This window comes from Pleurodeles waltl, chromosome 4_1 (genome assembly GCF_031143425.1).
Source record: "Pleurodeles waltl isolate 20211129_DDA chromosome 4_1, aPleWal1.hap1.20221129, whole genome shotgun sequence".
In the NCBI taxonomy this organism is placed as follows: Eukaryota; Metazoa; Chordata; class Amphibia; order Caudata; family Salamandridae; genus Pleurodeles; species Pleurodeles waltl.
Genome location: NC_090442.1, coordinates 19,280,997 through 19,307,019, shown reverse-complemented (window position 1 = coordinate 19,307,019; position 26,023 = coordinate 19,280,997). Strand labels below are relative to the sequence as shown.

General features: G+C 45.6%; 2 protein-coding genes across 2 annotated transcripts in view; one reads left to right on the top strand and one right to left on the bottom strand.

Moving 5' to 3' along the window:
- LOC138286922 (uncharacterized) overlaps window positions 1-26,023 on the bottom strand; it is a 244,649-nt gene that overhangs the window by 72,267 nt on the left and 146,359 nt on the right.
- The window catches only part of LOC138287262 (zinc finger protein 850-like), an 87,056-nt gene that overhangs the window by 17,192 nt on the left and 43,841 nt on the right, over window positions 1-26,023 (top strand). Inside the window, exon 2 of the mRNA XM_069227622.1 lies at window positions 3,687-5,927. Coding sequence (XP_069083723.1) covers window positions 4,394-5,927 — 1,534 coding nt within the window. The 5' untranslated portion in view covers window positions 3,687-4,393. The remainder of the gene's footprint in view (window positions 1-3,686; window positions 5,928-26,023) is intronic.

Here is a 26,023-nt window from a genome sequence, read left to right as displayed (position 1 = left end):
TTCCTCAGGGCCTATATGGAGAGCAAAAAGTCGAGTGGCCAGACGAGAGAAAGGGGTTTAGGGGATTAGAACAATGGGGAGGGAGGTCTGAAAAGAGAGAACCCACAGAATATTTAGACGAAACATGAGCATTGAATTCCCTTAAAACTTCACCCGCTTTAGGAGTGAGTTTTTATTCACTCTCTCTCTATTCTGCTTTTTTGAGGGTTTACTTTTCTATACATGGTCTTTTAATAGTAGGCTGTAAGATAAATGGGATTAGGTGAAGTCCCTTGTTCAATGCATACCTTTTAACACCTTAACTACACCCCATTCTAGACACTGCTGCAGGCATACATATCAATACAAGTGCCATTAAATGTTTCTCTCTCTCTTTCCTTCAATTGTTCAATGCCCCAGGTTAAGTCACCTGCCTGAGAGAGAGAGACATTAACTGCTATTCATGAATTATCTTCTTTATTCTTCAGTCAAACTGGTTTGTCTCTATGGAACTGCCTTCCCTGGAATCGTTTCTATCAATAATAGGCTTTACTGGTTGCGCAAGAAATTAGGTTTTAGTTAGTCTGTTCCTCGGAGTTAGAACCAAAACTATGATGAGGCTTGAAATGCTAACGAATTCGGCGGACTCTGCCCCTACCAGGGGGCATCCATTCTGTCCGAAGTGTGGGCCGGATCACTTGTTGGGTGAGTGAACTCGCCACCAAAGCACTCAGCTGAACAAACGTAGCGCAGGAGCCCAGGAAAGAAGCTGTTCCTCTGATCAGTTCCTGGAATAGTGAGCGTGCGGTTCTGGCCAAGGCCGGTTTTATACTCTAGCCTTATTGAAGATGGCCACCACTTAGTGCTTCTGTGATTTATAGTGCTGACACACACACTCTTTCTCTGGAACTAAATGGTGGACAATATTAGTTCCCATACTGAATCACAGCATAGAATATTGATTGTATATTATAATGCATGCAACCCCAATACAGGCAGAGGTCCAAGGTAGCAACCACAGGCAATACTAGTTCTTGCTTTGAATCACAACAGGCAATATATTCACCTATTGTAGTAAATGCAAACCCCAACACAGGCAGGGTTTCAAGACGGTAATAACAGGCAATGTTTGTTCTCACATTGAATTATAGGAGGCACTATTGATAGCCTATTGCAGAACATGTAGACCCCATTTCAGGCAGGGGTCAAGGGGTTAGCTGACAGTGGAATTCACAACAGGATGATCATTTCGTGGTCCGGGCAAACCAGTGGGCTTTTCCACAGGGTAGTTGCCATTGGCCTGAGATAGGCGGGATTCCCCCAGGTGCGGGCCCTAGAACGCGCACCACTGGGATTCTTACAGTTTCCAAGCAGCTGAAAAGGTTGCGGAAGAGATGGAAGCATTCAGAATGGGTGTGTGCATGGCACGTATGGGTTGCAGTGCTCTGGAGTAGGCATGTTGTGGGCAGAGGTCCCCTGAGAAGATGGATGTGATGGTGGCAGCAGTTTCTTCTGGGTTGAGGATGGGCCATTTGGTTAGCATTTGCTGTTTGGATATAAGATCGGGAGGCATTTGACTAGGTCTGTCGGGTTCGATAGCAGGTTGAAGATACTGTAAATGGCTGGATTTTTGTTGCTGAAGAATTGAGAGAGGTCCTCCGAGGGGGTATTGGTACCATACAGCAATAATCAGTACTCAGTGGGTTTCCTAGAGCCTTAGGCCCCTATGCCACTGCACCTGCTGCACCATTCAAATAGTGGCCTCTAGTGCCTGCAAGATAACTGCACTTGTGACTGCTTGTTTAGTAGTAAAATATAGAACTAATCAGTGCTTAGTGGCTTTCCTAGAGCTTTTGCCCCCTGTGCCATTGCCGTTGTTGCACCAATCATATCATGGCCCTAGTGCCTGCAAGGTAACTGCTCTTGGGACTTGGTTGGTTTCCTAGAGCTTTTGGCCTCTGTGCCCCCTGGGAACAACACCTTCCTGTGGAATGACACCTGGTAGCCTTCAGAACTCGGACCCACACCGACAGGACACACCTGCAACCCCAGCATCATCCTGGGCAGCAAACTCACCATGAAATGCCAGATCAACATAGTTTCCTCCGCCTGCTTCCACACCCTTCGCATGCCCAAAACGATATTCAGGTGGCTCCCTGTCAACACCAGGAAAGTCATCACTCAAGCTCAAGTCACCAACCGGCTGGACTGCGGCAATGCACTCTACGCAGGACCCATTCCCCGTATCCGCTGAAGCAATTGTGGAGGATGCTCCTACCTCGCCAACAAGTCCTGGAACAACCTCTCCCTACACCTCCGAACATCATCCTCTCTCCCTGAATTCATAAAAGGACCCAAGACCTGGTTCTTCAACTGATACCAGCAGAAACCCAGTCCCTGGATACCCTACAGGTAATTAGCCGTGCTCTACAAATCTGAATTGACTGATTGATTGATAAGCCAAATATGAGTATGCCACTAGTTGGCCATGGAAGACAGATTTGTTTCCTGACGAAACATAATGTGAGTCTGCTTATAATTGAATGTATCTGTGTTTGCCCATTCCCTGGATATTCAAAGTCCGTATGCAATATGTGGGCATAAATGTCGTGTGATGCGTTAGCATTTCAGTGCCTAGGCTGTCCATCTGCCCTCCTCCAGCTTTGGAATTCTAGAGGCTGTGATCACAGTCAGTCCCCGACCCGCTTGTATAGAGTAATGCTGAGTGTCCACGAACAAAAACATAAAACAATTACCCCAACCAGCATTCCTGGTTGTGGCTCAAACATGGCCATGACCAAAGGAAAGCTGAAAAGGAAATTGGAGAAGAGAGGAACATGTTCCATCAAGGTCCGGGGGACTACAATCTCTTGGGTTGTCCAAGAGAGATATGCACAATCCGTACCCTAATAGTGTTGCTCATTTTTGCTCTCCCTATCCCCCAGCCAAGGCCAGGAGGAATATAGCCTTCTCAACCTGCGCTCTGAGAGGCCCCTCCACTCCAAAACAGGGCACAGTATGTGGTGTCATGTCACTTGGTCAGACGTCCTTGGCATTAATTTCATGTGATGTGATGTGGGTCAGCGAGGGCGCAATCCAGCCAGCACTGACTTGTTCACATCTGTTCTGTCCCTGAGGATGCCCTGATCTGCTTGTAGGAGCCCCATATCAATCACTATGAAGTCTAATTTAGTTTCTAGAATAGTTTTCACATCCTTGATGGCCTGTAAAGACAGGAGTTGTCACCTGAGCTGATCCAATGTGAACAGGAAAGTATTGAAGTATGTGAATGCAGTTACCTTTGTTATATACTTCCAGAGGAGTTAACTTTGTTATATACACTTCCCGAAACTTAAGAAACAGCAGTAAATCCGGATCCTTCTTTTCCCACAATCTGTTTTTGTTGAAATGAAAATTTGTCCATGTGCATCTACCTAAAGCTGTAACTGTAGCATGGTGGTTCTCCGTGCTTGCCGTTTCTGTACTAAGTAACTATGTGAACACAGTAAATCACCTCTTTTTAAGAAGAAAATAGGACGTGATGTGTTCAACAGAACCTTTAGTTAAATATCTGTGTATGGGGAATTAACCCTCGCTAAGTTTCAATCATGGTAAAGAAGAGATGGTGTTTATATCCAGTTAAACATTGTGTATCACATTCTGTTATATTTATATTTTGTAATTTCAAATCTCTTTGCATCCCACAGGACTCATTCCTTGAATGCATCAATTGCTCAGGGATAACAACAATGGTTCAGTAAATCAACAACAAATGGTCAGAAATAATCAACTCCAGTATTCAGGAAAACATCAGTGCAGTCAAAGACTGAGGACCCTGAACATAAATTGACAGACGTTGGAAGAAGCTCTGAAGGACAATTCAGTGAACGCAGGAGTCTGAGCTGTGCACCTTCACACCACAAGACTAAGAAATAACCTCTAGAAAATTAAGGCAACAACACTGACGAACCACCTCGTGAATAAACAGGCGACCAACATCAGCTTTGAATATGGGATTTGTATGATGTGACTACCACAGTGCTCAGATACCTAAAATGATAACAGACCATAATACAGTGTTCTAGGTGTATTGTAAACTTCCTCCCTACACCACAGCAACCAGAGAAAAACACAGCGGAGTGAAGAAAACAACTGAAGGGTAAAGGAGAGAGGACTTCTGCTGTCTTCAATACAATGGACTGTCCCAATCTGCACCAACCGAAATGAGGTTAATCCTTACCCACAAGGATTGAAAACTGTTATCCAATCTAATCTCTCGTAAGGAAGCCTTGCTCATATTATGAGTGTGGCAAGTATTTAGTGACCAGTGTATTTTACTTTTAAATTGGAAATCAGATATCCTTAATACAAACAAATACAGGGAAGTGAGAATAACACAAGTGCTTTATCAACCATGTTGACCCATCAGGAAACACAGTCATGGGATGTAGAAAAATATATACCCGACCCAGAGGCACTACCCAATAAAGAAGAATCATACACAGGCAGTGAGAGCTTTAGTTTGTCATCACGATTAAAGCACCATCAGCAAACGCACACAGGAGAAAAGCCATTCAGATGCAATGAATGTGCGAAATGTTTTAGTCAGTTATCATACCTGCAAAGACATCAGCAAACACACACTGGGGAAAAACCATACCATTGCAGTAAATGTGTGAAGAGCTTTAGCCATTTATCAACCCTACAACAACATCAGCGAACACACACCGGGGAAAAGATGTACCATTGCAGTGAGTGTGGAAAGAGCTTTAGTTCTTTATCACACCTCCAAAGACATCAGCGAACACACACGGGGGAGAAACCATACCATTGCAATGAATGTGTGAAGAGCTTCAGTCATTTATCCGATCTCCAAAAACATCACCGAACACACACAGAGGAGAAACCATACCATTGCAGTGAATGTGTGAAGAGCTTTAGCCACTTATCAACCCTACAGAGTCCTCAGCGAACACACACAGGGGAAAAGATGTACCATTGCACTGAGTGTAGAAAGAGCTTTAGTCTATTATCATACCTCCAAAGACATCAGCGAACACACACAGGGGAGAAACCATACTATTACAAAGAATGTGTGAAGAGCTTTAATCATTTATCAGATCTTCAAAAACAACAGAAATCGCACACAGGTGAAAAACCATACCATTGCAATGAATGTGTGAAGAGTTTCAGTCTTTTATCAGATCTCCAAAAACATCAGCGATCACATTCAGGCGAAAAACCATACCATTGCAGCGAATGTGGAAGTCGTTTTAGTGAATCTTCAACATTAAGGAAACATCAGCGAATACACACAGGGGAAAAACCATTCAAGTGCAGTGAATGTGTGAAAAGCTTTACTCAATTATCAGCTCTCCAGTGCCATCAGCGAACACACACCGGGGAAAAACCATACCAGTGCAGTGAATGTGGAAATAGTTTTAGTCATTCTTCAACATTAAAGAAACATCAGCGAATACACACAGGAGAAAAGCCATTCAAGTGCACTGAATGTGTGAAGAGCTTTAGTCCGTTATCACACCTCCTAAGACATCAGCGTACCCACACTGGGGAAAAACCATACCATTGCAGTGACTGTGGAAGTAGCTTTAGTCACTCTTCGACATTAAGGACTCATCAGCGAATACACACAGGAGAAAAGCCATTCCAGTGCTATGACTGTGGAAAGAGCTTCAGTTTTTTATCGAACCTTAAACAGCATCAGCGAACACACACTGGGGAGAAACCATATAACTGCAGTGAATGTGGAAGTAGCTTTAGTCAAGTATCACAATTACAAAGACATCAGCAAACACACTCAGGCGAAAAACCATTCAGTTGCACTGAGTGTGTGAAGAGCTTTAGTCACTCAGCACTCCTAATAAGGCATCAACATACACACTTGAGAGAAAAACCATTCAGATGCAGTGAATGTCTTAAGAGTTACAGTCGCTTAGCACACCTCCAAAGACATTATCAAACACACGCAGGGGAAAAACCATACAGTTGCAGTGATGTTATCAAGAGCTTTAGTTGGTTATCACACCTCCAAGTACATCAGCGAACACACATTGGGGAAAAACCATTTAAGTGCAGTGATTGTGTGACATGCTTTAGTCAATTACCAAGCCTACATAGCCATCAACGAATTACAGAAGAAGATAAAATTACAACTATGTGGGACATCCAAATGCCAGATGATAAAAAAGTTGATGATAGAAGTCCCGACTAGTCAGAAAAATAAAATCACACACAAAGCTTTGTAGAATTATAAGAGCGTCTGTTGTCAGTGATTGCTCATTTAATTTCTCTAGATATAAGAAGAAAAAAAAGAAGTTGCAAGGCACACATTAATACACCAGCAGAGTGAGGACTAAAAGATAGGAAACTTTTCTTCTCCCATGAAGTATAGTTATAAAGGAAACCATCCAAGCATACCTGTCATTGCTGCCCATGTAACACTACAACCAATACTTGGACTAACAAGTGTATTTTCAGGTAACTTTGGGATATAGTGGTAAAATCTATAAACACATTACACTCAAACTGATTTAACAAGCACACCCTGGAGACTATTCATAGCTGGTTGTGGTGTTTGGTACTTGTATGCAACATTGATGGTTGAGTGACAGCAGCCAGAGAACAGTGTCCAAAAGCATGAGAATTGAAAGTAGGAAAATGTGAGCTGTAACTCTCTGGGTTAATGCTTGTAGTGCACGACATGTACCTCCCAAGGCCTGATGCAGGAGAAGTGATGCTCATTTCCATCATCACATGGTACTTCCCCAGTGGTGTTCAACAGCTGCATCCTTAGGAGACTGGACGGCTCACCACGGACTCCGTAAATGATTCATTGCTATAATAATTGCATGTAAATATATTTTATGAGTTTCTTATTTGCAGAGAATCATTCATCCAAATCCTGTTTGGTGCAAGGAGCGAATCGGTGTATGCTAATCAAGGAGCGAATCAGTGTATGCTAATCAATTAACAATAACTTAATTTAGTTGTTTCCAGCCGTACTGTGCATTATTAGGTTTGTACAAAAACCCATCTACCCACCGTATCATGCAGTATTTTATCATGAACAGCTTATAAAAATCACAACTGTGTCCAAACCAGTGGCCTTCAACCCTAACGCGCATTATTCAAACATAATTAAGATCACAGTCACATTTTATAGCTTCTATAAAGTCCATAAACAAAAAACATAGACAAACTTAAGATCAGATATTAAAACTTATCAATAAAATCACGGGGCTATATTAAAATAAGATTATTTTAAAATGAACTATTAACTAGATGCGTCGAGAGACATGTTATCTACGAATATGATAAATCACCACTCCCATCCTTTAATTGGCTGACTTCCTTCTAATTTTGTAATATTAATAGCTTTGCACAGGCCAGTATAGTATATTGTGCTAGATGTACCTAAGGTGCTTTTTCAAGAAGAGCATTTATAGTAGTTGCAAATTTAGCTTCACGACATGCCAAAGGGATCGACGTTCCCAATAGCCAAGTAATAATGGCTTGCTTACAAGTGCGTATATTCATCTCCTTGAAAATTGGTTAAAAAAATTGCATCCTGTAACTAGTGACTCTTGGACATGTGCGCATCCAATAACAATGTGACTCTAATTTACAACCTCATAAGCGACAATTTTTTTCTGTCTTTTCACCCTTCCACGCTGGGGTGAGATCTTTGGACTCAAACAGGCCAAATCGAAAAAACATGAAATGCTGTTTAGAGACATGATGGAAGTGCATGGCGATGTGTGCTTGAGGCTGTCATTTTGCTATGATTTTTATTTTATCTAAAATTAATTACTTGTTTTTTGAAGAAATATTACTTCACCTAGCAAATGCTGTACACCCTATCTTACTTGCCCACGCCTCCTGTATTCCTAGCTCTGTCATAGCTTCCTCAAGAAAGGCAATTCACGAGTTGGCTTGCTTTCCCGCCATCTGGGCCTTTATCTCTAACCAGCATAGACTAGTCAAAGCTCCGACATGGAGACGCCAACATAATTTCACGAAGGCATGTAGTCGTTCGAATTTTTGATGTTGAAGTCAAAATTCCAAACAAACCTGTGCTGGAGATGTTTCTGTTGGGAGGCAAAAGACTGCCTTGAAGGCCTTTGTTTGAAGCTGAATCAAAGTAGCAGTTTCTTTGCCGTGCCAGAGTTCAACACCATATGTCAGAGAGGGTAAATCAATAGTAAACAAACAACAAATTGCATCCCACAGACACTCCCAGGTATTTATATGAATAAACAGATTCAACCTGCTGGCCTTTTATAAACCACCTGTGTGCTTTATATTTGAAGTCCACCAGCCACAAAAATGTTGTTTTCCATAAGTTCAGCTCTAACACTGGCTTCTCAAAATAACTTGCCAGATCATTGATCGATCTTTGATGGCCGATGGGAGTTTGAATTAGTATTATTATGTCATCTGCATGTTGCAGGAACACTATCTTCTCCTTCGCTAATGCTGGAGGGTGGCTATCTTCAATTGACAAATATTTATACAAATATGCTAGATATAAATTAAAAAGGCTCAGGGCCAAAACACATCCTTGTTTTAAGCCATTCCTTTTACAAATTTTTAGAGTGAGCCTACTGCCACCCCCTAATTTCACCTGGCCCCACGTATCACTAAATAGGCCAATAATTGCAGTTAGCATTTTCTCTGGCATGCCCCAATGCTCCAATTTCCTTCATAGACGGTCTTGCGGCACTCGATCAAAAGCTGACTTATGATCAATAAAACAGGGAAACAACCTACATAGAATCAGTGTACGATAGCAACATTATTGCTAGGAGAAAAAGACATTCAAAAGTTTAGTTCCTGACAGGTTTCTGAAGGCTTGACGGTTAAGTAAAGACTGAATCTTGAGTAGTAAAGAATTCCAGCACTTAGAAGCTGGAATCCAGAACTGTCCACTCCCGGCTATACATTTCTGGAGCCTTGACACTGGAAAACAAATCTGGATTCAGAAGAAAAGCGACACAAATGATAATCAGGTCCGTGTCTATAAACAAAAAGGAACGCTCGTTTTATAAATTCTGCTGGTAAATGCAAGGACTCAAAAAGTATGTGCTGCCTCGTGATTAAAGAGAGAACATTTGTGACACAGTTGAGCATTTCTCAAGCCACAAATAGGATGGACGCAGCTTTCTGAATCATCTTAAATGTGCTTTTGTGTTGCTGGAGCCGCCAAACGCGCAGTCTTCTCCTAGCCCAGCCTTTCGTAAACAAAGGAGTCTCCAATCAAATATTCATGGGAACGCATTCCACTGTATTAATAGTAACAAAGCGCCGAGTCCCTGCTGCTGAGCGCCATCACCACATCCTAGCAGGGGTAGTTTGGGATGGGGTCGCTTTTAGAACCTGGAAATTAAACTGTTACTTGTTGTTAAATGCCAGAATCAGCCCAGCACATCTGCGCCGCCAGAGCGCTGTCCATCCGGGCATGACTCGTATCGAAGGTTTTGTGTACCAGTGAGTCAAGAGTATCAGCACCTGTGACTATAGAGAGAGCACTTCTGATGGATACTTCTACCTGCTGAGTCCTCACCTATAGCATGATCCCCAGGTGCCAGTCTGGGTCAGGAATCTTCAAGGTATCACATTGCTGGTAGGGAGCCTGGCATTGCATCGGTGCCAACAGCGGCATTCAGTGGTGTCACCAAAGCCATATGGCATTCACTCCGGCACAAGGACACAGTTCTGTTTTTCTACTCTTGGTGCAGATCTGCAGCTCGCTTTCTCAAAGACTCTTGACTTTTCTCTTTGCTTGGGGGTATTGCAATGTGAAGAGCATGCACGTAGAGGAAGATTGTTTTGTAGACACCTTTTGGGCTTCTTCTGCGCAGCCCGAGCTACTCTGTACACAAGGACTTAAGGACAGGTCTCTACCGCTGCTGCGGAGTTTCAAATGAACAAATTATTGTGCGTCCTTTAATCTAATTATAATCGAAGAGTGACGTTCCTGTGTCCTTGGTTACAAAGTACCCTGGCTTCATTATACTAGGACAACCCTAGCGGAACTGGGGAGACCTGCCTTATGTATTTCCACTGCTTTAAAAGCTGCTAGTGAAAAGCAGCGGGTGAAGTTGTCCTTTATGAATGTAAGGCCGGCAGCCTTAGAATCTGTGGAACATCAAAAACCTTTTATCAGGGCTTACGGGGTGGTCCATACCACACTGGGGCTTGAACCCTCTCTTATCACAGTATATACTTGGGAACAAACACTTACACACAATTTAGTTTGGGCATTGTTTGTTGTCATTTATCCTTTCCATTAGGATAATATGAAACAGTCTCAGTCTGTATTTGTCACTGCAATAAATTATCACCACAAACGCATTTGAGTTTTTTGTGCAAATATTATAATCCTTTTATCAGTCGCTACTAGACACGCCTTTAGAAAATATTGGCTTTCGACAGACCAGCCTTATGTTATTTACAAATGTTTTCCACACCTGAGGTTTGCTTGAAAGTGGAGCTTTTTTCAAAATCAGCTGTTCGGCACTGCAAATCTTCGTTGTTTTAATAGTATTCATTTTATGTGCTGCAGGTTCGTTTTTAAATGTAAACATAAAAATACTGTATTGCTTATTCAATGTGCTGGGCTTTCTACGTATGTTTTAATCTTGGCTTATTTATTGTTTTATGTGTTTTGTTTCCTATTTTTATCTGCTATTATGATTATTCACTAATATTCGAATAAAGATTGATTGATTGATAATGAGAGGTTGTGGATTAGTCGTTATTTTTAAGGAAAACTGGAGCAACAAAACTCTACAGCTTGATGCCCCTCACATTACTGAATTATCCAACTTAGTGCTAAAACCCTCTCCCTCGGGCTCCCTGGTTGTGGTTATATTTTACCGCCCCCTGGACCTGCTACTAACCTTGTCCATTCCTTGACCAAACTGATTTCACCGGCTCTATCTTACCCTCATTTTGTATCTTGAGGGATTTTAATATTGGGTAGTAGATGATGTCTCCGATGCAATTTCTAGAGACCTTATGGGCTCTATGGAGGCAGTTTGTCTTACGCAGCCGATCACTGGACCCACTCGTAAGGATGGTCATAGTATTGACCTTATCCTTGCCGTGGATAATTTGAAACCATCGACAAAATACTCACCCAGATTTGGACTGGTCATTTTCTTATTCTTTTTCTTCGTCAGGCTTCTGATTCCTCACACTCCATCTGCTCTTTGACAAGAATCATCATTAAGGACTGCCCAAGGGCGAAACTGGCGCCTGAAGCTTTGTCGAGTGCGCTTTTTACCACTGTATTCTTGTCAACCAAATCTGAGGCTGACAATAATAGCCTTTTTGCTACCTGAATTTTCAGTGGAGGAAGCTGCCGTTTTATATCAGAAATGGATTAAGCAGACCTTGCACCTGTCTCCCAGTTAAGACAATTCATCCCTGCAAATGGCCTTCTGCACCAGGTTAAAATGACGACCTAGGACTAGTTATACTCAAGTGTAAAACTATTGAAAAGAATTGGCAAGTAAATGAAGGGCCTGATTTAGAGTTTGGCGGACGGGTTCCTCCGTCATAAACTTGATGGCTATCCTGTCCGCAGTATTATAATTTCCATAGGAAATAATGGGATAATAATGCGGCGAACAGGATATCCGTCATGTTTGTGACTAAATAACCCAATCCGACAAACTCTAAATCGGGCCCTAAGTGTGAACTAATAAGAGCACAAAAAAGAAACTATTCACTAATTTCTGCTGCTAAAGCAGAGCACTATACTAGAGCATCACTCAATGTGTTTACCACCTCTGAATTAACAAGAGCACAAACAAGAAACTAGTCACTCATAGAGCACTATACTAGAGCATTACTCAGTGCATCTACCACCTCTGAACATCTTTTCTCTGTAGTCCAGTGTAAGGAAATGCCTCCTTGGCATGGTTACCCCCTGACGTTTTGCCTTTGCTGATGCTATGTTTTGAATTGAAAGTGTGCTGAGGCCTGCTAACCAGGCCCCAGCACCAGTGTTCTTTCCCTAACCTGTACTTTTGATTCCACAATTGGCACACCCTGGCATCCAGATAAGTCCCTTGTAACTGGTACCCCTGGTACCAAGGGCCCTGATGCCAGGGAAGGTCTCTAAGGGATGCAGCATATCTTATGCCACCCGAGGGACCCCTCACTCAGCACAAACACACTGCTTGCCAGCTTGTGTGTGCTGGTGAGAACAAAACGAGTAAGTCGACATGGCACTCCCCTCAGGGTGCCATGCCAACCTCACACTGCCTATGCAGTATAGATAAGTCACCCCTCTAGTAGGCCTTACAGCCCTAAGGCAGGGTGCACTATACCATAGGTGAGGGCACCAGTGCATGAGCACTATGTCCCTACAGTGTCTAAGCCAAACCTTAGACATTGTAAGTGCAGGGTAGCCATAAGAGTATATGGTCTGGGAGTCTGTCAGACACGGACTCCACAGCACCATAATGGCTACACTGAAAACTGGGAAGTTTGGTATCAAACTTCTCAGCACAATAAATGCACACTGATGCCAGTGTACATTTTATTGTGAAATACACCCCAGAGGGCACCTTAGAGGTGCCCCATGAAACCTTAACCAACTATCTGTGTAGGCTGACTGGTTCCAGCAGCCTGCCACAACTGAGACATGTTGCTGGCCCCAGGGGGAGAGTGCCTTTGTCACTCTGAGGTGTAGGAGGCTGGACTGGCTTGTAGTGAGTACCAAGGGGTACTTGCACCTTGCACCAGGCCCAGTTATCCCTTATTAGTGTATAGGGTGTCTAGCAGCTTAGGCTGATAGATAATGGTAGCTTAGCAGAGCAGCTTAGGCTGAACTAGGAGACGTGTGAAGCTACTACAGTACCACTTAGTGTCATATGCACAATATCATAAGAAAACACAATACACAGTTATACTAAAAATAAAGGTACTTTATTTTTATGACAATATGCCAAAGTATCTTAGAGTGTCCCCTCAGTGAGAGGATAGGAAATATACACAAGATATATATACACAATAGCAAAAATATGCAGTATAGTCTTAGAAAACAGTGCAAACAATGTATAGTTACAATAGGATGCAATGGGGAAACATAGGGATAGGGGCAACACAAACCATATACTCCAAAAGTGGAATGCGAACCACGAATGGACCCCACACCTATGTGACCTTGTAGAGGGTCGCTGGGACTATTAGAAAATAGTGAGAGTTAGAAAAATAACCCTCCCCAAGACCCTGAAAAGTGAGTGCAAAGTGCACTAAAGTTCCCCTAAGGACAAAGTAGTTGTGTTAGAGGAATAATGCAGGAAAGACACAAACCAGCAATGCAACAACTGTGGATTTCCAATCTAGGGTACCTGTGGAACAAGGGGACCAAGTCCAAAAGTCACAAGCAAGTCGGAGATGGGCAGATGCCCAGGAAATGCCAGCTGCGGGTGCAAAGAAGCTTCGACTGGACAGAAGAAGCTGAGGTTTCTGCAGGAACGAAAAGGGCTAGAGACTTCCCCTTTGGTGGACGGATCCCTCTCGCCTTGGAGAGTCATGCAGAAGTGTTTTCCCGCCGGAAGGACGCCAACAAGCCTTGCTACACGCAAATCGTGCGTTTGGCGTTTTTGGACGCTGCTGGGGCCCAGGAGGGACCAGGAGGTCGCAAATTGGACCTGAAGAGAGAGGGGACGTCGAGCAAGACAAAGAGCCCTCACTGAAGCAGGTAGCACCCGGAGAAGTGCCAGAAACAGGCACTACGAGGATGCGTGAAACGGTGCTCGCCGAAGTTGCACAAAGGAGTCCCACGTCGCCGGAGACCAACTTAGAAAGTCGTGCAATGCAGGTTAGAGTGCCGTGGACCCAGGCTTGGCTGTGCACAAAGGATTTCCGCCGGAAGTGCACAGGGGCCGGAGTAGCTGCAAAGTCGCGGTTCCCAGCAATGCAGCCCAGCGAGGTGAGGCAAGGACTTACCTCCACCAAACTTGGGCTGAAGAGTCACTGGACTGTGGGGGTCACTTGGACAGAGTCGCTGGATTCGAGGGACCTCGCTCGTCGTGCTGAGAGGAGACCCAAGGGACCGGTGATGCAGCTTTTTGGTGCCTGCGGTTGCAGGGGGAAGATTCCGTCGACCCACGGGAGATTTCTTCGGAGCTTCTGGTGCAGAGAGGAGGCAGGCTACCCCCACAGCATGCACAAGCAGGAAAACAGTCGAGAAGGCGGCAGGATCAGTGTTACAGAGTTGCAGTAGTCGTCTTTGCTACTATGTTGCAGGTTTGCAGGCTTCCAGCGCGGTCAGCGGTCGTTTCCTTATCAGAAGGTGAAGAGAGAGATGCAGAGGAACTCGGCTGAGCTCATGCATTCGTTATCTAAAGTTTCCCCAGAGACAGAGACCCTAAATAGCCAGAAAAGAGGGTTTGGCTACCTAGGAGAGAGGATAGGCTACTAACACCTGAAGGAGCCTATCAGCAGGAGTCTCTGACGTCACCTGGTGGCACTGGCCACTCAGAGCAGTCCAGTGTGCCAGCAGCACCTCTGTTTCCAAGATGGCAGAGGTCTGGAGCACACTGGAGGAGCTCTGGACACCTCCCAGGGGAGGTGCAGGTCAGGGGAGTGGTCACTCCCCTTTCCTTTGTCCAGTTTCGCGCCAGAGCAGGGGCTAAGGGGTCCCTGAACCGGTGTAGACTGGCTTATGCAGAATTGGGCACATCTGTGCCCAACAAAGCATTTCCAGAGGCTGGGGGAGGCTACTCCTCCCCTGCCTTCACACCATTTTCCAAAGGGAGAGGGTGTCACACCCTCTCTCAGAGGAAGTTCTTTGTTCTCCCATCCTGGGCCAGGCCTGGCTGGACCCCAGGAGGGCAGCTGCCTGTCTGAGGGGTTGGCAGCAGCAGCAGCTGCAGTGAAACCCCAGGAAGGGCAGTTTGGCAGTACCAGGGTCTGTGCTACAGACCACTGGGATCATAGGATTGTGCCAACTATGCCAGGATGGTATAGAGGGGGCAATTCCATGATCATAGACATGTTACATGGCCATATTTGGAGTTACCATGGTGAAGCTACATATAGGTAGTGACCTATATGTAGTGCACGCGTGTAATGGTGTCCCCGCACTCACAAAGTTCAGGGAATTGGCTCTGAACGATGTGGGGGCACCTTGGCTAGTGCCTGGGTGCCCTCACACTAAGTAACTTTGCACCTAACCTTTACCAGGTAAAGGTTAGACATATAGGTGACTTATAAGTTACTTAAGTGCAGTGTAAAATGGCTGTGAAATAACGTGGACGTTATTTCACTCAGGCTGCAGTGGCAGGCCTGTGTAAGAATTGTCAGAGCTCCCTATGGGTGGCAAAAGAAATGCTGCAGCCCATAGGGATCTCCTGGAACCCCAATACCCTGGGTACCTCAGTACCATATACTAGGGAATTATAAGGGTGTTCCAGTAAGCCAATGTAAATTGGTAAAAATGGTCACTAGCCTGTTAGTGACAATTTGGAAAGAAATGAGAGAGCATAACCACTGAGGTTCTGATTAGCAGAGCCTCAGTGAGACAGTTAGTCACTACACAGGTAACACATACATGCACACCTATAAGCACTGGGGCCCTGTGTGACAGGGTCCCAGTGACACATACATATAGGCCACAACCTTATGAGCACTGGGGTCCTGACTAGCAGGGTCCCAGTGACACATAACAAACATACTGAAAACATAGTGTTTTCACTATGAGCACTGGGGCCTAGCCATCAGGATCCCAGTGAGACAGTGAAAACAGTGACAAACATCCTGACATACACTCACAAACAGGCCAAAAGTGGGGGTAACAAGGCTAGAAAGAGGCTACTTTCTCACACAACCCCCCCCCAAACGAAGGACAATAAGGCTAACCTTGGCCAGTTGAGACTTTATTGTCTAAGTAGTGATAAATAGAGAGTAGCTCTGCAATAGACTGGTTACTCCCTTTATCATCCACTATATGGTTACTTCCCTGTGGGGATGTAAACCACCCTGTTTGAAGTTTTTTAGCTAAGCTACAATGTGAAGATGTATTTTCAGAGTTTCTATCAGTAAGTTTTAGTTTAGAGCAGTGGGAATTGTCCACTGAACCTATTTGTAATGATGGAAATGCCAGACAGGGATGCTGTCTCAGAAAAGCCATAGCTGGGCAAAAACTTTGTCCACATGGCTGGAAGAGAGAACAGGGATGCTGTTTCTCTTGGGTTGGAGCAGGGCAGGGATGCTGTCCTATCAGCTCCACACTAGGGCAGGGATGCTGTCCTAAGTGTTGTGAGGCAGTGCAGAGTTTCTGCACTAAAGTTTCTCTGGGAGGGTTGGAGGGATGCTCCATGTTAACTAAAATGGTGCTCTTTTTCTCACCAATGTTAGTTATCCCACAGAGAGGTACTTCCACCTCAGGGAGTACAGTTTTGCCAACTGATGATTCCCTTGGAACAGGTGCCACCCCAGGAGAGGTTTCTCCCACCACAGGAATGGTATCCTGAATGGTAGGGTGGTTAGGGGATACTGTGATACCCTTTTTACCTGTTGATGGAGAGGGTTCCTGAGTTTTCAGGCCTTCTCTCCTTTGCTTTTTCATTTCACTTGAAATGAGAGGGAACAATTCCTCAGGGATGCCCAGCATGGCTGCATGGGCATAAAACTCTACATCAGCCCAACCTGAGGCCTCTAGGTCATTACCTAAGAGACAGTCTACAGGTAAGCTAGGTGATACCACCACCTGCTTAGGGCCAGTAACTCCACCCCAACTAAACTGAATTATAGCTAAGGGAAGAAACTTAGTGGAGTTATGGACATCAATAATCTTATACTGTTGTCCAATGATGTGTTGATCAGGGTGCACTAGGTTTTCAGTCACCAAAGTGAAACTGGCACCTGTGTCCCTGTAGGCCAAGGCCTCAACACCATTTATTGAAACTGTCTGCCTGTACTTATCCATTGTAAGGGGACAAGCAGCCAGTGTGGCAAGGCCAATGCTACTAGGTGTGACAGAAACTGTCTTGGGACTGATTACATCAGTTTCCACTATGGACCCATAAGTGAACCCAACTACACCCTTTGCTTGACTGTTGCCAGCAGTCCCACCACTAGTACCACTACTGCTAGGGGCACTAGAGCTTGATGTATTAGTGGTGGTAGGCTCAGGAGGTTTACCTGGACAGGACTTATCCCCTGGCCTATGGCCTCTATTTTTACACACAAAGCACCAAGGCTTTTTAATGTGTGCAGGTTGGGAAGAAGAGGAAGAATTTGTTTTATCCCCACCCTCTGAAGAGTGTTTAAGATTTGAAGTGGGATCTTTGGTTTTACCCTTATCCCCATGCTTATCTTGAGATTTTTCACCATCTTTCTTCTTATTGCCATCTTTGTCACCCCCTGTATGAACTTTTCTGTTCACCCTTGTTCTGACCTATTTGTCTGCCTTCTTTCCCAATTCTTGGGGAGAGGTCAGATCAGAGTCTACCAGGTACTGGTGCAACAAATCAGACACACAATTATTAAGTATATGCTCTATCAGGATTGTGTTATACAGGCTTTCATAATCAGTAACTTTACTGCCATGTAACCACCCCTCCAAGGCCTTCACTGAATGGTCAATGAAATCAACCCAGTCTTGTGAAGACTCCTTTTTGGTTTCTCTGAACTTTATCCTGTACTGTTCAGTGGTTAAGCCATAACCATCCAGGAGTGCATTCTTAAGAACTTGGAAATTATTAGCATCATTTTCTTTCACAGTAAGGAGCCTATCCCTACCTTTTCCACTAAATGATAGCCATAGGATAGCAGCCCACTGCCTTTGAGGGACATCCTGTACAACACAGGCCCTCTGAAGTGCAGCAAACCACTTGTTAATGTCATCCCCCTCCTTATAAGGGGGAACTATCTTGTGCAGATTCCTGGAATCATGCTCTTTTGCAGGATGACTATGGGGAATACTGCTGCTGCCACCATGGGTATCTAAACCCAACTTCTGTCTTTCCTTCTCTAATTCAAAAGACTGTCTATCCAAATCCAGCTGTTGCTTTTTAAGCTTCAGTCTGGTTTGTTCCACCCTCAACTTATTGAGTTCCCTCTCTAACATTCTGTCATCAGGGTTGGTGGGAGGGACATTCCTAGAAACAGAGCTATGATGGGAATGAACAGAAGGAGACCTGTCCCTTACAGAAGCCAACTTAACAGCTTGGTTTACAGAAACATTACTACCAGTATGGTGAGAATAAATGCTTTTGCTATGATGTGAGACAACACTATTTATTTGGTGTGGCTCATCATCATTACCATCTATGCTAGATTGTCTAGTAATGGGCAGGGTAGGAAGTTTCTTTCCTAAATCTTTTCCTGGGGGAGTCCCTGAATCAGATTGGGAACTATTAGGTACTTTTTCAACAGATGGGGCACCTATGGCCTTATCCTGTTCTCTAAGCATGTTAATTAACAGTTCCAAGGCAGGATTCTTCCCTACACTCAAACCTCTCTCTATACAGAGACTCCTTGCTCTTTTCCAGCTAAGGTTGTCATATGCAAGTTGGGACAGATCAACACTTTGTCCTGTGCCAGACATTTTTTTAGAGAGAGTTAAAGTGATAGAGAAAGAGACAAAAGTTTTCAGAACTTTTTGGAAAGACAGAAAAAAACTTTTTAAACTTTTAAGAACTTTTTGAAAGTTTAGAGGTACTTTTCAGCACTTAGAAAAGAGTGAAAAGAGGAAATGCAAAACTTTTTGGCTATGTGTATATACACTGACCTTGTTTTGTATATTTTTCTCTTATGAAAAGTACAATGACAAGAGTGGTAAGTAGTCTCAAGCACTTATCCCACCACTGCACAACCAATGTAGGAGGCTGGACTGGCTTGTAGTGAGTACCAAGGGGTACTTGCACCTTGCACCAGGCCCAGTTATCCCTTATTAGTGTATAGGGTGTCTAGCAGCTTAGGCTGATAGATAATGGTAGCTTAGCAGAGCAGCTTAGGCTGAACTAGGAGACGTGTGAAGCTACTACAGTACCACTTAGTGTCATATGCACAATATCATAAGAAAACACAATACACAGTTATACTAAAAATAAAGGTACTTTATTTTTATGACAATATGCCAAAGTATCTTAGAGTGTCCCCTCAGTGAGAGGATAGGAAATATACACAAGATATATATACACAATAGCAAAAATATGCAGTATAGTCTTAGAAAACAGTGCAAACAATGTATAGTTACAATAGGATGCAATGGGGAAACATAGGGATAGGGGCAACACAAACCATATACTCCAAAAGTGGAATGCGAACCACGAATGGACCCCACACCTATGTGACCTTGTAGAGGGTCGCTGGGACTATTAGAAAATAGTGAGAGTTAGAAAAATAACCCTCCCCAAGACCCTGAAAAGTGAGTGCAAAGTGCACTAAAGTTCCCCTAAGGACAAAGTAGTCGTGTTAGAGGAATAATGCAGGATAGACACAAACCAGCAATGCAACAACTGTGGATTTCCAATCTAGGGTACCTGTGGAACAAGGGGACCAAGTCCAAAAGTCACAAGCAAGTCGGAGATGGGCAGATGCCCAGGAAATGCCAGCTGCGGGTGCAAAGAAGCTTCGACTGGACAGAAGAAGCTGAGGTTTCTGCAGGAAGAAAAAGGGCTAGAGACTTCCCCTTTGGTGGACGGATCCCTCTCGCCTTGGAGAGTCGTGCAGACGTGTTTTCCCGCCGGAAGGTCGCCAACAAGCCTTGCTACACGCAAATCGTGCGTTTGGCGTTTTTGGACGCTGCTGGGGCCCAGGAGGGACCAGGAGGTCGCAAATTGGACCTGAAGAGAGAGGAGACGTCGAGCAAGACAAAGAGCCCTCACTGAAGCAGGTAGCACCCGGAGAAGTGCCAGAAACAGGCACTACGAGGATGCGTGAAACGGTGCTCGCCGAAGTTGCACAAAGGAGTCCCACGTCGCCGGAGACCAACTTAGAAAGTCGTGCAATGCAGGTTAGAGTGCCGTGGACCCAGGCTTGGCTGTGCACAAAGGATTTCCGCCGGAAGTGCACAGGGGCCGGAGTAGCTGCAAAGTCGCGGTTCCCAGCAATGCAGCCCAGCGAGGTGAGGCAAGGACTTACCTCCACCAAACTTGGGCTGAAGAGTCACTGGACTGTGGGGGTCACTTGGACAGAGTCGCTGGATTCGAGGGACCTCGCTCGTCGTGCTGAGAGGAGACCCAAGGGACCGGTGATGCAGCTTTTTGGTGCCTGCGGTTGCAGGGGGAAGATTCCGTCGACCCACGGGAGATTTCTTCGGAGCTTCTGGTGCAGAGAGGAGGCAGGCTACCCCCACAGCATGCACAAGCAGGAAAACAGTTGAGAAGGCGGCAGGATCAGCGTTACAGAGTTGCAGTAGTCGTCTTTGGTACTATGTTGCAGGTTTGCAGGCTTCCAGCGCGGTCAGCGGTCGTTTCCTTATCAGAAGGTGAAGAGAGAGATGCAGAGGAACTCGGCTGAGCTCATGCATTCGTTATCTAAAGTTTCCCCAGAGACAGAGACCCTAAATAGCCAGAAAAGAGGGTTTGGCTACCTAGGAGAGAGGATAGGCTACTAACACCTGAAGGAGCCTATCAGCAGGAGTCTCTGACGTCACCTGGTGGCACTGGCCACTCAGAGCAGTCCAGTGTGCCAGCAGCACCTCTGTTTCCAAGATGGCAGAGGTCTGGAGCACACTGGAGGAGCTCTGGACACCTCCCAGGGGAGGTGCAGGTCAGGGGAGTGGTCACTCCCCTTTCCTTTGTCCAGTTTCGCGCCAGAGCAGGGGCTAAGGGGTCCCTGAACCGGTGTAGACTGGCTTATGCAGAATTGGGCACATCTGTGCCCAACAAAGCATTTCCAGAGGCTGGGGGAGGCTACTCCTCCCCTGCCTTCACACCATTTTCCAAAGGGAGAGGGTGTCACACCCTCTCTCAGAGGAAGTTCTTTGTTCTGCCATCCTGGGCCAGGCCTGGCTGGACCCCAGGAGGGCAGCTGCCTGTCTGAGGGGTTGGCAGCAGCAGCAGCTGCAGTGAAACCCCAGGAAGGGCAGTTTGGCAGTACCAGGGTCTGTGCTACAGACCACTGGGATCATGGGATTGTGCCAACTATGCCAGGATGGTATAGAGGGGGCAATTCCATGATCATAGACATGTTACATGGCCATATTCGGAGTTACCATGGTGAAGCTACATATAGGTAGTGACCTATATGTAGTGCACGCGTGTAATGGTGTCCCCGCACTCACAAAGTTCAGGGAATTGGCTCTGAACGATGTGGGGGCACCTTGGCTAGTGCCTGGGTGCCCTCACACTAAGTAACTTTGCACCTAACCTTTACCAGGTAAAGGTTAGACATATAGGTGACTTATAAGTTACTTAAGTGCAGTGTAAAATGGCTGTGAAATAACGTGGACGTTATTTCACTCAGGCTGCAGTGGCAGGCCTGTGTAAGAATTGTCAGAGCTCCCTATGGGTGGCAAAAGAAATGCTGCAGCCCATAGGGATCTCCTGGAACCCCAATACCCTGGGTACCTCAGTACCATATACTAGGGAATTATAAGGGTGTTCCAGTAAGCCAATGTAAATTGGTAAAAATGGTCACTAGCCTGTTAGTGACAATTTGGAAAGAAATGAGAGAGCATAACCACTGAGGTTCTGATTAGCAGAGCCTCAGTGAGACAGTTAGTCACTACACAGGTAACACATACATGCACACCTATGAGCACTGGGGCCCTGTGTGACAGGGTCCCAGTGACACATACATATAGGCCACAACCTTATGAGCACTGGGGTCCTGACTAGCAGGGTCCCAGTGACACATAACAAACATACTGAAAACAGTGTTTTCACTATGAGCACTGGGGCCTAGCCATCAGGATCCCAGTGAGACAGTGAAAACAGTGACAAACATCCTGACATACACTCACAAACAGGCCAAAAGTGGGGGTAACAAGGCTAGAAAGAGGCTACTTTCTCACATGAGGCCAGTAACAAAGCCTGCATTGGGTGGAGAGGCTATCACCTCCCCCAGGCAGGAGCTGTAACACCTGGCGGTGAGCCTCAAAGGCTTACCCCATTTGTTCCAGCACCGCAGGGCACTCCAGCTAGTGGAGTTGCCCGCCCCCTCCGGCCACGGCCCCACTTTTGGCGGCAAGGCCGGAGGAGATAATGAGAATAACAAGGAGGAGTCACTGGCCAGTCAGGACAGCCCCTAAGGTGTCCTGAGCTGAAGTGACTCTAACTTTTTAGAAATCTTCCATCTTGCAGATGGAGGATTCCCCCAATAGGGATAGGAATGTGACCCCCTCCCCTTGGGAGGAGGCACAAAGAGGGTGTACCCACCCTCAGGGCTAGTAGCCATTGGCTACTAACCCCCCAGACCTAAACACGCCCTTAAATTTAGTATTTAAGGGCTTCCCTGAACCTAAGAATTTAGATTCCTGAAACTACAAGAAGAAGAGGACTGCTGAGCTGAAAAACCCCTGCAGAAGAAGAACAGAAGACACCAACTGCTTTGGCCCCAGTCCTACCGGCCTGTCTCCTGCCTTCCAAAGAAACCTGCTCCAGCGACGCGTTCCAAAGGACCAGCGACCTCTGAATCCTCAGAGGACTGCCCTGCTTCAAGAAAGACCAAAAACTCCTGAGGACAGTGGCCCTGCTCCAAAAAGACTGCAACATTGTTTCAAAGGAGCAGATTTAAAGACCCCTGCAACTCCCCGCAAGAAGCGTGAGACTTGCAACACTGCACCTGGCGACCCGACTCGACTGGTGGAGAACCAACCCCTCAGGGAGGACCCTCCGGCGACTCCAAGACCGTGAGTAACCAAAGTTGTCCCCCCTGAACCCCCACAGCGACGCCTGCAGAGGGAACCCCGAGGCTCCCCCTGACCGCGACTGCCTGAACTCTAATTTCCCGACGGCTGGAAAAGACCCTGCACCCGCAGCCCCCAGCATCTGAAGGATCGGAACTCCAGGGCAGGAGTGACCCCCCGGAGGCCCTCTCCCTTGTCCAGGTGGTGGCTACCCCGAGGAGCCCCCCCTTGCCTGCCTGCATCGCTGAAGAGACCCCGTGGTCTCTCATAGGAAACTATTGAAAACCCGACACGTGTTTACACACTGCACCCGGCCGCCCCCGCGCTGCTGAGGGTGTACTTTCTGTGTGGACTTGTGTCCCCCCCCGGTGCCCTACAAAACCCCCCTGGTCTGCCCTCCGAAGACGCGGGTACTTACCTGCTGGCAGACTGGAACCGGGGCACCCCCTTCTCTCCATTGAAGCCAATTAGTTTTGGGCACCTCTTTGAACTCTGCACCTGACCGGCCCTGAGCTGCTGGTGTGGTGACTTTGGGGTTGCTCTGAACCCCCAACGGTGGGCTACCTTGGACCCCAATCTCAACCCCATAGGTGGTTTACTTACCTGCTAAAACTAACAATACTTTACCTCCCCCAGGAACTGTGAAAATTGCACTGTGTCCACTTTTAAAACAGCTATTTGTGTTTTATGTGAAAAGTATATATGCTACTGTAATTATTCAAAGTTCCTATAGTACTTACCTGCAATACCTTTCAAATGAGATATTACATGTAGAATTTGAACCTGTGGTTCTTAAAATAAACTAAGAAAAAATATTTTTCTATAACAAAACCTATTGGCCTGGATTTGTCTCTGAGTGTGTGTTCCTCATTTATTGCCTGTGTGTATGTACAACAAATGCTTAACACTACTCCTTTGATAAGCCCACTGCTCGACCACACTACCACAAAATAGAGCATTAGTATTATCTCTTTTTGCCACTATCTTACCTCTAAGGGGAACCCTTGGACTCTGTGCATACTATTCCTTACTTTGAAATAGTGCATACAGAGCCAACTTCCTACATTGGTGGATCAGCGGTGGGGTACAAGACTTTGCATTTGCTGGACTACTCAGCCAATACCTGATCACACGACAAATTCCAAAAATTGTCATTAGAAATTGATTTTTGCAATTTGAACTATTTTTCTAAATTCTTAAAAGACCTGCTAGGGCCTTGTGTTAGATCCTGTTTAGCATTTCTTTTAGAGTTTAAAAGTTTGTGAAAGTTTGAATTAGAACCTAGAACTAGTTTTAGATTCTTAAAAAGTATTCCAACTTTTAGAAGCATAATGTCTAGTACAGATGTGAATGTGGTGGAACTCGACACCACACCTTACCTCCATCTTAAGATGAGGGAGCTAAGGTCACTCTGTAAAATAAAGAAAATAACAATGGGCCCCAGACCTTCCAAACTACAGCTCCAGGAGCTGTTGGCAGAGTTTGAAAAGGCCAACCCCTCTGAGGATGGCAACACAGAGGATGAAGATAGTGACTTGGAGGAAAATTCCCCCCTACCAGTCCTATTTAGGGAGAACAGGGCCTCTCAAGCCCTGACTCCAAACATAATAGTCAGAGATGCTGCTTCCCTCAAAGGAGGGACCAACATCTCTGAAATCACTGAGGATAACTCCACTGAAGAGGACATCCAGTTAGCCAGGATGGCCAAAAGATTGGCTTTGGAAAAACAGATCCTAGCCATAGAAAGGGAAAGACAAGAGATGGGCCTAGGACCCATCAATGGTGGCAGCAACTTAAATAGGGTCAGAGATTCTCCTGACATGTTGAAAATCCCCAAAGGGATTGTAACTAAATATGAAGATGGTGATGACATCACCAAATGGTTCACAGCTTTTGAGAGGGCTTGTGTAACCAGAAAAGTGAACAAATCTCACTGGGGTGCTCTCCTTTGGGAAATGTTCACAGGAAAGTGTAGGGATAGACTCCTCACACTCTCTGGAAAAGATGCAGAATCTTATGACCTCATGAAGGGTACCCTGATTGAGGGCTTTGGATTCTCCACTGAGGAGTATAGGATTAGATTCAGGGGGGCTCACAAATCCTCGAGCCAGACCTGGGTTGACTTTGTAGACTACTCAGTAAAAACACTAGATGGTTGGATTCAAGGCAGTGGTGTAAGTAATTATGATGGACTGTACAATTTATTTGTGAAAGAACACCTATTAAGTAATTGTTTCAATGATAAACTACATCAGCATCTGGTAGACCTAGGACCAATTTCTCCCCAAGAATTGGGAAAGAAGGCGGACCATTGGGTCAAGACTAGGGTGTCCAAAACTTCCACAGGGGGTGACCAAAAGAAAGGGGTCACAAAACCTCCCCAGGGGAAGGGTGGTGAGACAGCCAAAAACAAAAATAGTAAAGAGTCTTCTACAGGCCCCCAAAAACCTTCACAGGAGGGTGGGCCCAGAGCCTCTTCACAAACCAATTTTGGGTACAAGGGTAAAAACTTTGATCCCAAAAAGGCCTGGTGTCGTAGCTGTAATCAGCCTGGACACCAAACTGGAGACAAGGCCTGTCCCCAGAAAAATACCACTTCTAACTCCACTCCAGCTAAAACTGGAATGGCCAGTCTCCAAGTGGGATCAACAGTGTGCCCAGAGCAAATCAGGTGTCACACTGAAGCTACATTAGTCTCTGAGGGTGGGGTGGATTTAGCCACACTGGCTGCCTGGCCTCCTAACATGCAAAAATACAGGCAGCAGCTCTTAATTAATGGGACAAGTGTAGAAGGCCTGAGGGATACAGGTGCCAGTGTCACCATGGTGACAGAGAAACTGGTTTCCCCTGGTCAATACCTGGCTGGACAAACTTATCCAGTCACCAACGCTGACAATCAGACTAAAGTGCACCCCATGGCTATGGTAACTTTAGAGTGGGGAGGGGTCAATGGCCTGAAACAGGTGGTGGTCTCCTCAAATATCCCAGTAGACTGTTTGCTTGGAAATGACCTGGAGTCCTCAGCATGGGCTGAGGTAGAACTGAAAACCCACGCAGCCATGCTGGGTATCCCTGAACTGGTGTGTGTCAAGACAAGGGCACAGTGCAAGGCACAGGGTGAAAAAGTAGAGCTGGAGTCTGGAAAAAGGGCCCAGCCTACCAAGAGAAAAGGAAAGTCAGCTGGGAAACCAGCTGCAACACAAC